This window comes from Gastrolobium bilobum, unplaced genomic scaffold (assembly GCF_033153095.1).
Source record: "Gastrolobium bilobum isolate Gb01-03AN ecotype WA unplaced genomic scaffold, APGP_CSIRO_Gbil_v1 utg9733, whole genome shotgun sequence".
Lineage (NCBI taxonomy): Eukaryota > Viridiplantae > Streptophyta > Magnoliopsida > Fabales > Fabaceae > Gastrolobium > Gastrolobium bilobum.
The window spans coordinates 17,806-34,132 of NW_026896572.1; the positions used below are offsets into that span (position 1 = coordinate 17,806).

General features: G+C 37.6%; 1 protein-coding gene across 2 annotated transcripts; it reads right to left on the reverse strand.

Moving 5' to 3' along the window:
* Positions 1-7,665: 7,665 nt before the first annotated feature.
* Positions 7,666-15,829, reverse strand: LOC133300664 (pentatricopeptide repeat-containing protein At2g13420, mitochondrial-like). Of its 2 annotated transcripts, none has more exons than XM_061500235.1 (2): positions 14,062-15,829; positions 7,666-7,682 (listed from the first exon to the last, which is right to left on the reverse strand). In XM_061500235.1, exon 1 carries the CDS (start codon positions 15,620-15,622, stop codon positions 14,078-14,080), a length of 1,545 nt encoding a protein of 514 aa, XP_061356219.1. In that variant the 5' UTR covers positions 15,623-15,829; the 3' UTR covers positions 7,666-7,682; positions 14,062-14,077. The 2 variants fall into 2 exon arrangements, with proteins under 2 accessions (XP_061356219.1, XP_061356218.1); XM_061500234.1 differs by lacking the exon at positions 7,666-7,682 and adding an exon at positions 12,026-12,085.
* Between the last annotated feature and the right edge of the window lie 498 nt (positions 15,830-16,327).

A 16,327-nucleotide genomic window follows, 5' to 3' on the forward strand; every position in this document is an offset into this window, starting at 1 on the left:
GCCTGTTGACGCGACTCCACACGGGTGTAGCACAGTACAAATTCCAGCATAATGGCACCACTTCCAAAGTACCGCTGCAAAGTTCGTAGATTGGCGCGGTTATGCGCCAGTGTGGCGTCAGTCTGCGCCATGTTTCTGTCCATTGTACTGTGTTACTCCCGTGTGAGTCGCGTCAACAGGCTTTTTATAATTTTGTAATTTTCACTTCTTTTACCTATATAAACACAACCAATAGGTGAGAAATATTATTGACAAAAAAAATATCAATATAATAAGAAAATATGTATTTAAATTGCTCTTCTATGACTCATTTCTTATCAATTTTAACTTAAAAAACTACACCTGCCAGAGACACATCAAATCATTCCCAGATTTAAACGTTGTTGTCCCCAGCAATGTACAATACTCAATCAAGGAAATATTCAATTAATCCAACATAACAATCCATAGACACTCTCAGACACACTATGCTATGCATGACTAACCCAATATCATAAACTCCCAACAATGTCATCAGCTTCTTAAAGATACAAGTCTATATTGATTACCCCTCACACAGATAAATAATGTCCACTCCACACTCAGTGTTTAAGGGTATCATGATCACTCAATCAATCACAGGTATAACACTATCATAGGCTTGATCATATTCTCAAAATTCTTAAAAATGAAGAATCAAACACATGCATCAACTGATCAAAAGGACTTCACATGTTGTAATTTGGCCGGGTTAAAGGGTAGGAATATATGGACAGTAGCTCAAACAACAATGAGATTGAAAAACTGATATTATTTCACTTTAAGACATTCAACTCAATGGTTTTTTTGCTCCACTAACATTCCCACAGAATTTCGGGAATTAATTCCTTTCAACTACCTTGTATGCACATTCATTCTTTTCCTTTTTCTTTCTTTTTCCTTTTCTTTTTTTTTCTCCCTTTGTTTTAAGGGCACAGATGAAGTTTACATCCCCTAATTACTTGATCTCTGTGGAGCTTACCTCAATTTCTTTGTTTTAACTTTCAACACATCAGTAATTCAATCTCAATCAAGGTAAGTCACTTAGATATAGGCTAAGCCATCAATCAGGCCACAGGTCATTTATCAACAAAATAAGTTCAGGCTCAAAGAGGCTAGCGATGGAAAAATTCATACAAGTGGGCTATTTTGGCCATAAGCTAACAAGAACAAAATGTCTTTATCATATCAACCAATGCATGCATAACAGAGAAATAGATCAAGTTCTAGAGTGTTACAACAGTGAGGTCTCTCAACAAGAAAATTCAGTGTTTAAGCTCAAACCTCACAGCTATGGTATCAATATAGACTCAAGAAAATTGACCTCAGACATTATTAGAATTTTACAACATTAGTTCAGACAAACGAGCAATCATGTAATCCAATTATACCTATGCAATGTTATGCCAGAGTGTCATACAACATACTTTCAAGAATTCAGTCAAGCACATTAACTAGATAAGCACATTTAAACCTGAGAATTACTTGAAAACAGATCAATATTTTTATTTTTTTTAAATAAAGAGCAACACAAAATACTAACTAAAATAAAATAAAGACAATAAAAGAGTTTAGAATATCTCCCCCGATAAAAGAACTGCAGTTCCAAAATTCTTTCCTAAAGCCTACCATTCCCAGATTTAAAGAATTGTTGTCCCCAGCAATAATCAAACCAAAAGATGGATGATAAACCTGCACCATGGAACAAACTGTGGCATATAGGATAAACTATAATGCGCACAATAAAGCATCAGAATGTTTGGGAAATATGCAAACTTAGAACAGGAAAGTGACCTTAACATCAACCTATGGTCATGATAAAACAGCAAAGTATTAAAAAGAAAAATAAACTAAAATACAGTAAATCTCCGTCAGTAAGGAGACATCAATCATCTTCATCGTCACTCTCCTCCATGACCATCCTCCTAGCAGCATGGAATGGGTCAGGAACAGGATGATACAGTTGTGGGTCCATAAATGGCTGTGAGGGCATGGGAACATCAGCTGGAGCTGGAGCAGGACAAGGGTTTTGATACACATATGGAGGAGGAACTTCAGGGTACGCAGGCTGGAATGTCTCAAATGGTACAGTAGGATATGCATGCTCCAAGAAGCGCTGAAAATACTCTCCCTGCATAATGATCTTCTCATTCTGAATAGACATCCATGAAAGTTGTTGTTGCATTCCATATAAATCAAACGCATGATGAGGTTCTTGTGAGGCAGATGGGCCAGCTGGAGCATCATGAGCTTCAGGTCCAGAAGGTGGAATAGGCAGACGTGGTACTCGGGGGGAAGCAGGCCTAGTAGCATCTTACTCTCGCTGCCTGAATTCAGCCTCAGATTTGGTGCAGTGATCCTTGTACGTAGCCAAAGTCAGATCAGGGGCAGGTTTAACATCTAGCTCCTATCTTCAGAGATAAACACCCCTGCTCTATACAAATACGAGTAATAAGAGAAGCAAAGCCCAAAAGTTCGTTCTTTCTACTCCATTTCACCATATGATAAATCTGATCTGATAAAACTGCAGCAATATCCAATTTCTCTTCCCCAGTAATGATGTACAACAAAGAGGCTCGCTCAATATTTACATCTGACAGATTAGAGGATGGCAAGATATTTGCATTCACAAAATAATGCCAAAAGCGACATTCTCCAGTAAACTCTTTCTTATGTAACTTTTCAGGGATACCACCAGCTTTATTTTCCCATTTGGAGAAGGGATGAGTAATCCCTTTCCTTACCATCTCTGTCAATTGAGGAAAATCGTCTCGGTATAGCCTGCCTCGCCCAGTAGGCAACATTCTGTTATGCAAAAAGACATAATCACAGGAAGTAGCTTGATTGAAATGTGTCAGAAGGTAGAATTCAATGGTGGTTGCATCAAAAGGAACTTCAACTCCTCCAACCCATGAAGTCTTGGTTGATTGTAAATCTTCCAGTTCTGCATTTGCACAGAACTCCTTTACAATTGAGCTCGATGCTGGTTCAGCATCACTTACCAGAACTTCCCATTGCCTTCTTCGGATGGTTCTCAGAATCAGATTATTTTCTGACAAATCCATATCAATGTTTCTTTCATGAATGAAGCCATTGTCTGCATATAGATCATAAAATCTCTTTTGGGCTTCCATGCTCACAAACCGGCTTTCATCCAGATGTTGAGAAACTTTTCGCTTCTTTTTACTACCACTTGCCGGTTCCTTACCCTTAAAGGTCTGAAAATCAGAAAAGTAATCCAGTACAAAGGGTATATAAAATATCACAGTCAGCCCATAACACAGAAATAATTCCCAGATTTATCTCAAATCAAATCAGTGAACAAAGGTGCATACACATAGTGAAATTTTTGCAAATATTTCTAAACACAAACCACATGTACATACTATTCCCAGCTTTAATCTTAGATCATATCTCAACAATATACCCAATTTACTCGCAAATAAATTACCGAGCAAAATATTCAGCACAGCATGACTCAAAATTTCCAGCCTCACATGGACATATAAAATAGAAAATATTAAATGACCATGGACACCACAAATACCCTCAATGAAAAATGAGGGGGGGGCTAGTTTAGGGCGCGCACACACACGCTGCGCAACATTTTTTAAAAAAAAAAAAAAACTAATAAAAGTACTCTATGAAACCCAAAAAACACTCACATAAAATCCTCACAAAGCACCCATCCCCACACACATAACATCATACCCAAATAAATCATAAATATGAAAATGTACAGCAAACCACACATATTCAAATATAATTCTTCTCACAATTCATGAAACCAAATAATAATCCAAAAAGATGAAGACTTTTACCTTAGGTGCCATGAATAATGATGCAAAAGATGTGAAAGATGTGTGTGGTTGGAGGAGCTTGTAGTGTTTCAAGAAAATAAAAATAAAACAACAAAATAAAATGAGAAGGGGAGGGGGCGTGGAAGAGAAGAAGAAAAGGAGAATAAGAGATAAGGAAGAGAAAAGAGAGAGAGGGAGAATAAGAGAAAAGAAAAGAAGGGAAAGATAGAGAGGGGCTACGCTGAGGGGGGTTAGGGTTAAAGGGTAGGGACTTAGGGTTTATTATTTATTTTATTTTTTCGTTTTTTCGGCGCTGGTCTGCGCCCTTGAGCGAGACCGTGCCCCGGCGCCCACATGCGCCGTTTTGGCAGATTTAAAGATTTAAAGAACTTGCGCCTACCATTCCCAAATTTAAAGAATTGTTGTCCCCAGCAATAATCAAACCAAAAGATGGATGATAAACCTGCACCATGGAACAAACTGTGGCATATAGATAAACTATAATGCGCACAATAACGCATCAGAATGTTTGAGAAATATGCAAACTTAAAACAGCAAAGTGACCCTAACATCAACCTATGGTCATGATAAAACAGCAAAGTACTAAAAAGAAAAATAAATTTCCAACATTTCAAATGTGATGAGTCCCACATTGGTTGGTAATGGGCTAAGTGAAGAGTATATAAGTGGAAGGGACTCATGAACCCAATGCCTTAAGGTTTTGGGTTGAGACATGGTGTCGGATCCACTTGGTGTACTTGGAGTAGCTTAGCTCATTGGGTGGTGGTCCCCTGCCACGGGCTTTCCCCTAGACCCGCCTGATAGTGGTATCAGAGCCTGGTTGGGCTCGAGCTTGCCTGGTGATTGGCTAAGAGGCGGGTCTAGTACTTTGCGCTTGGGGTACTCGGTTGAGGGGGAGCATACCAATGGTGGGTTTCACACTTGAGGGGGAGATTGTTGGGATATTCAAATGTGATGAATCCTACATTGATTGGTAATGGACTAAGTGAAGTGTATATAAGTGGAAGGGACCCATGAACCCAATGTCTTAAGGTTTTGAGTTGAGACATGGTGTCGGATCCACTTGCTACGATTGGTGTAGCCTTAACTCATTGATGGTGGCCCCCCGCCATGGGCTTCCCCTGGACACTTAGTCAAAACTATTGTATTTTCTCATCATAAAATACAATAATTTTGACTAAAATAACATAATTCTATGTTCTTTAAAAAGATAAACATTAATCTAATATATATATATATATATATATATATATATATATGGGATTTACATTTCTGCAGCTGTTGTATGTGCATCAATCAAATACTTGCCATATATATACTTGAAAGCATTAAATACGAGGAATCATAATCATCCAAAGGATGAAAGCATTAAATGTGGAGAATCATAACCATACACATGTCGTTGTTGTACGTAAAGCGGCTGTAGAAATGATTTTACCTATATATATATATATATATATATATATATATATGGCTTATCATTTCTCAAGCTGCTTGAGATAATGTTATCTCCGGCAACTAAATCATAACCGTACAAAGATGAATCAATGGTGATAAAGGAAGAGAGAGAAAAAGAAAATCATAATCATTCAAAGGTGAATCAATTAATATGAGGAAATAAATAAACAAAACGACGTAGTTTTGGAGTGGCCGGAGATAACATTATCTCAAACAACTTGAAAATTATTTTTTCCTATATATATATATATATATATATATATATATATATATATATATATATATATATATATATATATATATATATAAGGTTCACTTTTTCTGCAGTAACTGCATATAAATTATCTACAGTAAGCCCAATACGACGTCATTTTAGGACAAAAATCATGGTGTTTTTGTAATTTTAATTTATTCCAGGGTTATTATAGTCTTTTTAATTATAATTTTTAATTTTTTTAATCCTAAAATCACGTCGTTTTGGGAGTAAATGCAGATAACTTATCTGCAGTAACTACAGAAATATTTTTTCTGATATATATTGAGAAAAGTGTGTATCTTTTTAAAGAATGTAAAGTTATGTCATTTTAAGTGAGAAAAAGAAATAGATTATGGAAGAAAGAGTGAACAAAAAAAAAAAGTAAAGGTATGGATCCATTCTCTTTATGAGAGTAAAATAACATAAATTAAATCATTTAAAAAGATAAATATTTTTTTATATATATTCCTGCCTGTCTTTTTTTTCTACCATCAGATTTGGTTTTTATGGACAAAATAACATACCCAAATCTACTCACCTTAAGTTGGGCAAGGGTCCCAATCCCAACCCAGAGGGGCAATTGGAGTGAAGGTGTAAAACTTAAATGTACGAACAGAGTGGCGAAAAAGGATTTTTTTTTTTAATTTTTTTAAAGAACATTAGGACCGAATGGGTAATTTGAGAAAAGTCGTGCAGGTAATTTCAATGATGTTCATTATCTTTTCATGTTTAATATAATTTTTTTTACACAAATGTATAATTTACATAACTTGCCTATAATATGAACTTTTTTTTATGTATGAGACATGAAATTTGTATGTATAAGTTTTTACGTGCATCTCTTCTGTATTTAAGTTTTAAAAACTTCTAAACAAGACATGAGATAAAAACAGCTTCTTCTTGTGCAAATCAAAAGCAGCAGCTTCTTCTTTTTCTTATGATATGGATTAGTGAAATTTAAGGATTGTGATCAAAGTGAGAATGAAGAGAAAACAATACCTAGAATTTCAAATGATAGTCAGTGAGTGATATTACTGTTATATATGTATTGTGTTAAGATAGTGGATCTTTACTTATAAAAAAGAAAAGAGATAGAGATAGTGAATCTTATTTATTTATGATAAAATGTCCCACATGGATAAGAACCCTTCTATTACAACACATTTCTAACTAACTAACCACTAGTTCTGTTACACATGGGTTTAACCTTAGCAATATTACGAAAGAGAACAAAAGAAGGGAGAGAGTTCCTTCTTCGAAGTTAGAATTAGAAAAAGTCATTGTCGCTAGAGATCAAGATATGCGAATCATGAAGATCGAATATATGTGATAGTTATCTGTGTTGTTGTTATTAATTTGAATTTAATAATTAGTTAGATTTATTTTTTAGTTTGTTTGAAGTTTGTTTAGTTTGTTTTTTAGAGCTTAGTTTATCATATTGTTAATTAGGATTTTGTTTCCTAGTTGTTAGGATTTTATTTTATTTTCTGAAGATATGATGACTAAGATAGTTGTAAAGTCATCTATCTATATAACAGTGTATTCATCATTCAGATTAGATATTTCTTTAATTATGTGCATAACGAAGTGGAATGTTGAAGTTAATTTGTTGAGTAATTAGTCGCACGTGTATGGAAAATAAAGAGACATTGTGTATGTGTTAGCTGCAAATACCATCTATGATGCACGGACACGAACACGGACACGGACACGGACACGGGACACGACACGTTAATTTAAAAAAATATCATATTTGAACACGTTGGGACACGTTTTGATATTAAATAAATTTTTTAATATATATAATATAAGAGATCAAATATCTAAATACTGCTTTGCAGATGATGCGTTTAATTTTCAAACGCGGTTACATTCATGTAAAGCGCGATGTCTACATTTTCATTCAAAATTCGTATCCCTCAGGCTAAAAAAAATGTGTTTTCTCATAGACACAATTTCCAATAAAAAACCCCGCACTTCTAATTTCAAACCCACGCAATCCGCATCACACAATTTCCGCCAATCGAAATCAAGTATTATAAATCCAACGGGCTCAGCTTCCCAATTCTACATTCACACGGATAGCTAAGCAATCCAACGGCCACAAATTTATCACGGAATTCCTAAAACTGAAATAAAATAAAATAAAACCATTTTACGTTTGAGCACATTTAAATAACAACATCAACAGCAAAAGAAAAAATTGTAAAACCTCAAAATAAGATTAGAATCATAAAAAATAATAATCAAAATTCAGTTCAAAAAAAGGGAAAAAGTTAAGATTAGAGAATTAAAAAAAAAAAAGGAAAAAGAAAAATCGTTCAGCTAATCATGAAATTTGAATGAATTAATGAAAGCGAAAGAGGAAGGGTTGGTACTAGTAGAGATTGCATTTGAGGCTGCTGTTCCATTTAGATGAAGATCTAGGAACGGTGAATCGGGAGAAGAACTCCAACAGAGGGCGCGGCGGCGACGACCAATCCACCTCGCGGAGCGCGTCCATCAGATCCTCTGCCGTAACGTTTTCCCAATCCATCTCTCTCTCTGCGCTATCGGAGAGAAACTTGGATGGTGCGGCTATTGAAAATGAACTTTTAAGTTAAAAAATGTTAAAACGTGTCCACATCCATTGACCGCGTGTCCGATTCGGTCAAATTCGCGTGTCCCACTAATCAACGTGTCCTAAAAAGTCTACTGCATGTCGGACGCGTGTCCGAATGTGTCTGTGTCGGACACGTGTCGGACACGCATTTTTTCTCTAAAACAGCGTCTCCGTGTTTCACAGAATACCATTATATACAATGTAACATTACAAAAAAATAGTGTATTCATTTTTCATGCTTGAATAATACAGAAATCACTTTCATTTTGTTGATCTTTCGTTTTCTCTTTCCTGCCGCTCAGGAAAAGTCTAACACTGATACTTTCATTCCTTGAACTCTCCATAACTCGGGTTCAAGAACTTGCGGAAGAAGTAGCTTCTCTTCAATATCTTGGGTTATTGCAACCGTTATTAGTACCAGACGCAATATTCGAGAATTTGACATTGGATTTTATCGTTGGTTTACCTCCTTCTAATGGGTTGACCACAATATTAGTCGATAGGCTTAGCAAGTATGCTTACCTTCATCCTTCACAGCGGCAAAAGTTACGCATTAATTTTGTGACTTGGTGGTACTTAACAATGATTTTCCCATATCTTTGATCTCTGATCGTGATAAAATGTTCCTCAGCCAGTTTTGCAGTGTTATTTTCAAGTATAGTGGAACAACTTTGAAGGCAAGCACTGCATATCACCTGCAAACTGACGGGCAAACAAAAGTGACAAATCGCTATGTGGAGCGATATTTGCATATATTCTTTCATGAGAAGCCTGAAACCTGGTCGAAGCTATTATGTTGGGCACAATTTCACTACAACACAGCTATCCATTCAACTATTGGAGTATCTCCTTTTCAAGCCTTGGTTGGTAAGAGTCTAACCTTATTCCGTTCTATCCTAAAGGAATGGTGAAGATTGAGGCTGTGAATACTTTGTTAGAACAACGAAATGAGTTGATGACCAGCTTACAGAAGAACCTTCAACAAGCTTGTAATCAAATGAAAGTGCAAGCCGATAAACACAGGGGCATGAGAAGGTGTTTGAGGTAGGTGATTTTGTGTGGATGAAGCTCCAGCCCTATGGTCAAGTGTCGGTGGAACGTCAATGCAACCATAAACTTAGGAAGAAATTTTTAGGGCCTTTCAAAGTTATCAAAGTCATCAATGCGGTAGCATATCAATTGGAGATACCAGAGGGATGTAAAATTCACTCAACATTTCATGTTTCGCTTTTGAAGCCGTGGTTTGGTCCTCCACTTGACAAACCCTTATTCATGCCAAAGTTTGAGGTTGATAATCGGCCAATTCAAGTGCCGATAGCAATTTTGAATGTTAGAGCAGTGGAATGCTGTGGCCAGACTAAGAGGGAATTACTTGTGCAATGGTCAGATACATCACCAGAGGAGGTTTTGAGGGAATAAGAAGAGTACCTGAAACGAGCTTACCATGAATTAAACCTTGATGACAAGGTTATTATTGATAAAGGGGGTATGTTACGAAGGAGAATAAAAGAAGAGAGAAAGTTCCTTCCTCTAGACTCAAGGATTACTATTGTTAGAGGTTGTTCGAAAGAATTTACATGTATAACAAAAGGTAATATGGAAGTTAGTTTGTTGAGTAGTTAGGGGAACATATCTTGTATATAATGTAACGATACAGAAAACAGTGTATTCAATTCATGCTTGAATAATACAGAAATCACTTTCAGTTTGTTGATCTTTCATTTTCTCTTTCCTGAGCCCATATTACAATGTCCCCAACTAACTACCCTAAAAGGTAATTCACAACCTGATTTGAATGTCAATTACTTTCTCTGAATTGCTATAGAAATAAAGAATTTTGTATTTCTTTTTATTGATTTGAATAAATTACATAAGGAGTATTTATACAAGAAAGAATCGCTAAGAATGACTCAGCGATGACTAATCAATCATAATCAATCAATCCTAATCAATCAATCATAATCAATCCTAATCAATAGGAAATAAAAAAACAGAAATAATTTTTTTTTTTTGGAAATACAGGAAAGAGAATAAAGCAAACTAGCTATGGACCATTCTGGGTGTAGTAACCCCCATTTGGTCCCTCAATAACAGATGTCTACACTCGGACGGAGGGTTAGGAAAAATTTCCAGCTCCCAAACATGACCAAGGGCACTAGAGGCCAGCCAATCTGCCAGAGAGTTCCCTTCTCTTAGGGTATGAGTTACTTCAACCATCCATTCTTTCGCCAATAAAGCATGGATTCTGCTAACCAGGGAGAAGAAAGGTTGGTTCCTAGCACAACCATCCTTAGCAAAGCCAACTGCAACGGTAGAATCACTTTCCAGCAAGACCTTCCTGTAACCATGATCCCAAGCAACTTCTAACCCCAACAAGATCCCTTTCAGTTCGGCAAGAAGAGCGTTGCCATGGCCTGTGAATTTCCTGAACCCAACAAGCCATTTCCCTCCTGAGTCACTCAAGACGCCACCACATGATGATCTAGCTCCCTCTAGAGAACAACTGCCATCAGTGTTAACTTTAGTCCATCCCGCCAAAGGAAACTTCCAGCTAACAAAGCGTTCAAAACAGGGTCTAGGAACAATATTGGCTGAAGCGAGGAGTCTGTCCGCAAGGTATATGCCATCCACCATGGATTTGGTTTGGAGGAAGGCGCTGACGGGATTGAGAGGAGTGCCTTCGAAGATGAACCTGTTGCGGTCCTTCCAAATGTTCCAACAAGTTGTACCAAACCAGATTCTAGCATCTTCTCCTATGATGGTATTCTTTCCCCTACTCAGATGAAACCTCAACCAGTCATCAAGGGAGAGGCTAAAAAAGTTGTGTTGATGCTCAAAGGGAACAATTTTCTTCCAAACTAGTTTAGCCCACACACAGTCTCTCAGCATGAAAATATTTGAATCTTGATTTCCTACACTCCCCCTCAAGTTGGGAGGTAAATGTTGATCATTCCCAACTTGCCAATCAAGTCTTCGAATGCTGGACGGTGTAGGCCCTTTGTAAGGATATCTGCAGTCTGCTCTTTGGTAGGAACATACATCATACGCACACTTCCATCATCTAATTTTTCTTTGATGAAGTGGCGATCAACTTCCACGTGCTTTGTTCGATCATGATGCACAGGATTTTGAGCAATGCTGACAGCTGCCTTGTTGTCACAATATAGTTTTATTGGTAGGGAATATGAAATCTTCAACTCTTGAAGAAGTCTTCTCAACCAGATTCCTTCACATGGTAGTGAGAACGGCTTCCCCCCAAAGGTATTTAGGAACACTCATAGTGAACATAAGAGCCCGAGCAACTTCAAGGAGATGTCAGTTTTTTCTTTCCGTTTTGTTGGGGTGTGTCAGGACACGAGCTTTGGTGAAGGATGCCATGTTGGGAAATATATTCTCCAAGAATAGAGTTAAAATACTCTGTCATTATCTGTACGCAAAATTTGTATAGCAGCTCGGAATTGGGTTTGAACCATGGCATGAAATTTTTTAAAAATGGATGCAGCATCTGACTTGTCCTTTAAGGTATACCCAACAAACTCGGGAATGGTCATCAATGAAGGTAATGAACCATCGAGCACCTGAAATATTCTTTACACAGGCTGGACCCCATATGTCACTATGAATTAAAGAAAATGGGGAAGAATCATGGTGAACTTTAGAAGGATAATGAACACGAGTATGCTTGGCAAGTTGATAAATATCACAAGAAAACAAACTAGGACTTTTATTAATAAATAAGTTTGGTAACAACTTCTGAAGATAGTTAAAATTTGGATGGCCTAGCCTACGATGCCACAACATAACATCATTACATGAATCAAAAGGAAACATAGAGTCTTTTTCCACAAAAACAACTTCATGAGTCACATCCTCCTCAAAGTAGTAAAGTCCACCATCCTCTCTAGCACTGCCAATCATCCTCTCCGAGTCCTGTTCTTGAAAAACACAACCATGAGGAAAGAATTTAGCAAAACAATGCAACTCAGAAGTCAGCTTGCTTATGGAAATGAGATTACAAGCCAGAGAACGAACATAAAGAACTGATGTTAAATTAATTAGCTCAGAAAGTTTAATGATTCGTGTCTTGCAATCTGGGAAAAACTGACATCGGCGATCTTGACCCGAGAGGGTCCAGAGTATGGAGTGTATGAACAGAACAAGCTCGGATTACCTGTCATATGGTCAGAGGCTCCAGAATCAAGAATCCAATGATTTTGACTATCAACATGGAAAGTTGTACCTTGCTGAGCCACATTACTAGTGGCCTTAGGAGGTTGAGTCAAAAGTCTCTGAAGTTGTTCAAACTGGGTTTTGCTAAGAAAGACACCATCAAAGTCAGAAGATGCACGAGGCTCATCAATCTTGTCATCAGTAGAGACCTGATATGCACTACCTTTATTCTGTCCTTTTGGCTTCCAATTTGTAGGTTTCCCGTGAATTTCCCAACATTTCTCACGGGTATGACCAATTTTATTACAGTGAGTGCACCATGGACGACCATCCCGTTTTGATTCTCTAGAGGAACGCTCAAAGGTACGTTTGGCAGCTAATGCAGACATATCATCAGACTTATCAATTGTCTCATTTTCTCCCAGCATAACTCTCAATCTACTTGCTTCTCTACGAACTTCAGCAAAGGCATTAGCAAGTGAGGGTAACGATCGTTGCCCCAATATTCGACCACGAACCTCATCAAGATCTCGGTTGAGGCCAGCAAGGAAATTATAAAGTCGCTCATTCTCCAAGTGTTTTTTAAACTGGGTATTCGCTTCCAATCCTTTAAGATCGGATGCATAATAAAAATCCAGTTCCTTCCATAAATTTGTTAGTGCAGTAAAATATTCAGTAATAATCATACCCCTTTGACGAAAGTCTCTCAACTTATTTCTCAATTCAAAGACTTGAGAGGTATTCTCCAGATCTGAATAATTTTGTTGAACAGCATCCCAAATCTCCTTGGCAGTATCGAAGAACAAATAGGTTTGGCCAATATGTGGTTCCATGGAATTAGTCAGCATGCCATTACCAAGGAATTATTAATCTCCCAATTTTCATAATCAGGAGAATCCTCAGCAGGTTTCTTAATTTTTCCCTCAAGATAACTCATCTTACCTTTTGCCCAGATCACCAACTTAACAGATTGAAACCATTGCAGAAAATTTTAACCGTTCAACCGATGACTAGTAATTTGCATACTTAAGTTGTCTCCAGAGGACTGAGTATTGGGAACAGATGAGGAAGCAGAAGAACGCTCTGAGGAAGACATGAAGGAAGAGAGAGGATTTGACCGTGGATGAAAAAATCAAGTTTTTATATTTTCAGATCTGACCTCTGGAATAGGAAGGGGATACGTCGGCGAGAGGTTCTGTGCAAGTCGCGGCAGAAAAAGAAGTCGGGAAGGTGGCGCGTGGAGCTCACGCGCTGGAGGCTGGCCGCGCTTGTGACGGCTCGTGGCGGCGCGTGCAGCGGCTAATTTAGGGTAGGAACGAACCCGCTCTTGATACCATAAAGAAATAAAGAATTTTGTATTTCTTTTTATTGATTTGAATAAATTACATAAGGAGTATTTATAAAAGAAAGAATCGCTAAAAATGACTCAATAATGACTAATCAATCAATCATAATCAATCCTAATCAATAGTAAATAAAAAACAGAAATATTTGAATCTTGATTTCCTACAATTGCAAATCAAGTCAGCTATTGCTCTCGATCATCCCTAAAACTACACTACCATTCTGAGTTGCTTACCTTAGTATACAATTGCAATTGCTCTATAAATACTTTTTTTAATCTCCATGCTCTACCCAAGAGGTCAAGTCAAACATGCAACCGTAATGTGTAATTAAACACCAGATATAATCTGGATACATAATCATTAAGTTTAAGATGGAAGACTCAAAAGTACCTTATGTATGATAAGTTTATCTCCTATACGGCTTTAACTGATAATTTTGAAATTCTGAACCAAATGTTATGGATTCTTCATCAAGCTTTTTCTTCAATCTCCTCCAAGTTCTCAACATATCAGACTGTATTAGGCCCCTATAAAGGGTCTGAAAAGTAACTTTCTGAGGAAGAAACCCATTCTCTATCATCTCAACAAAAAAATGGCAAGCCTCCCTCCAATTCTGTCTCTCACATAACCCATGTATCAAAACTGTATACAAATCCAAATCCGGTCCAACCCCAGACTGTTTCATATCATGCCACATTTCTTTCACAACCCCAATTCGATTCAACTTCAAAAACATCCCAATCAAAATACCGTATGTGTGTGAAGTTGGCAAGCACAAACCATCGTCCTTCATTTTCTTAAACAACTTCAAAGCACTGTCTGCATCCTTTCTCCCTCTATACTCCTTAAAGAAGCAATTGTATGTTGCAGCACAAGGACTCACTCCATTCCTCACCATCTCATCAAGCAAACTCTCAGCGTCATCAAGCCTCCCACATGAACAAAGACACTTAACAACCGAAGTATACGTCGCCACGGTCGGGCAGATCCCTTTCTCCTTCATCAATCTCAACTTATCAAGCGACAACTGTGGCTTATGCGCCCTGCTATAAACATGAAGCACAATCGAGAAACTAGTCACATCAGGCTCAATCCCTCTCTTGCGCATTTCATCAAACACCTCCTCTGCATTCCTTATAGTCCTCTCAAACCTCTCCTCAGGGTGAAGACTCACCCTTCTACAAACCCCATTCAACAACACATTATAAGTCACAACACTAGGCTCAATCCCATTCTCCACCATCTCATTCAAGAACGCTTGAGCCATTTTAACTCTACCCAACTTACACCAACCATATATCAAAACAGTGTACATTTTCGCATCAGGCTTAAACCTATTCATATGCTTGTTTCTGTTGAAAACCTCAACGGCTAATTTGACATACCCGTACTTACAAAGCGTGTCGAGCAAAACGCAGAAATGTTCGGATGTCGTTTTGGTGTTGTCGTTTTGGAAGGAGTCGATGTCGTCGAAAGCCCTAACGGCCTGTCGAGTGAGACCAGCTGCGACGAGCCTGCGTATCATGATCAAGAAGGTGGAAGGTGTCGGAGTGAGGTGTCGTTGATCCATTTCGATTATGAGTTGCCAGGCAACGTCGAATTGTCGAACCTTGCCCATGATGTCGATGAGGGTGTCGTACGAGGTTGTCGTGAGGGGTGGGTTCGGGAGTGATTTGGAGTAGTTGAAGAGAGAGAGTGCGATCTTGGAGTGATGGTTGAGGCGGAGGAGGGTGTGAGAGAGAAGATTTGGGGTTAGGGTTATGCCGTGGAGTTGGAGACACGATTCCATAGCGTGGAATGGGTTGTGATGTTGCAGAAGGATCTGAGACACCAACACGGCGTCGTTTTCACCACTGAGTGAAGAGAAGACGCGGCGGAAGAATGGTTGAGTGAATCGCGGAGAGAGGAAAGAGACATGGCTCTGAGTAAGTGGGGTTTTCGGAAACAACATCGATTTTCTTCACCAACACAACGCATGTGGTTCAGGTTCGATTAGCTCAGACTATACAAAATATTTTTACTTAAAAAGTAAAATTATTTATATATTAGCGTATTTACGAGGCAGATACCGAATCTTTCACCATATACAGAACAGATTGTTCATCCAAGTTTCTACACGCCATTGTGCTTTTCTTCTTTTTGAACTTCTTGGATGAGTTCTTTGATTGTGGAGTTTCGATTTAGACAGGGCTAAGCTTATTGTATATTGGCATTTTGTAAACGATTATTTTTTATTTTTTATGGAGTTGATTTGAAGTTGGTGAGAATTCACTTTTAGTAAATGATTAATTTTTTTTTTTTTTTAAAAAGTTGCATTCACTGTTACATCAGAACACGTGTTTATTTTCTTGGGGATAATCCGAGTTGACTTTTTCTTTTTCTTGAAACTAAAAACAGCATTAATCGGGAATTACAATTCTTCGCCAACAAATGCCCCACGAATACGATCATTCAAAACAAATCAGCACATCCATTAGGAATCTCACTAAAAAATTGAGTCTCCCAAATATGAGAATTAGCTTGTCCAGCGTGTGCATAGAGCGAGGTTGATAATTGATTTTGATAAAATTTGAACCTAATCGATTTTAAATGGTTTAATTTTCAAATTAAACTGATTTTTTTTTTAAATCAGCTTTTAGTTATCCAAATTGATTTA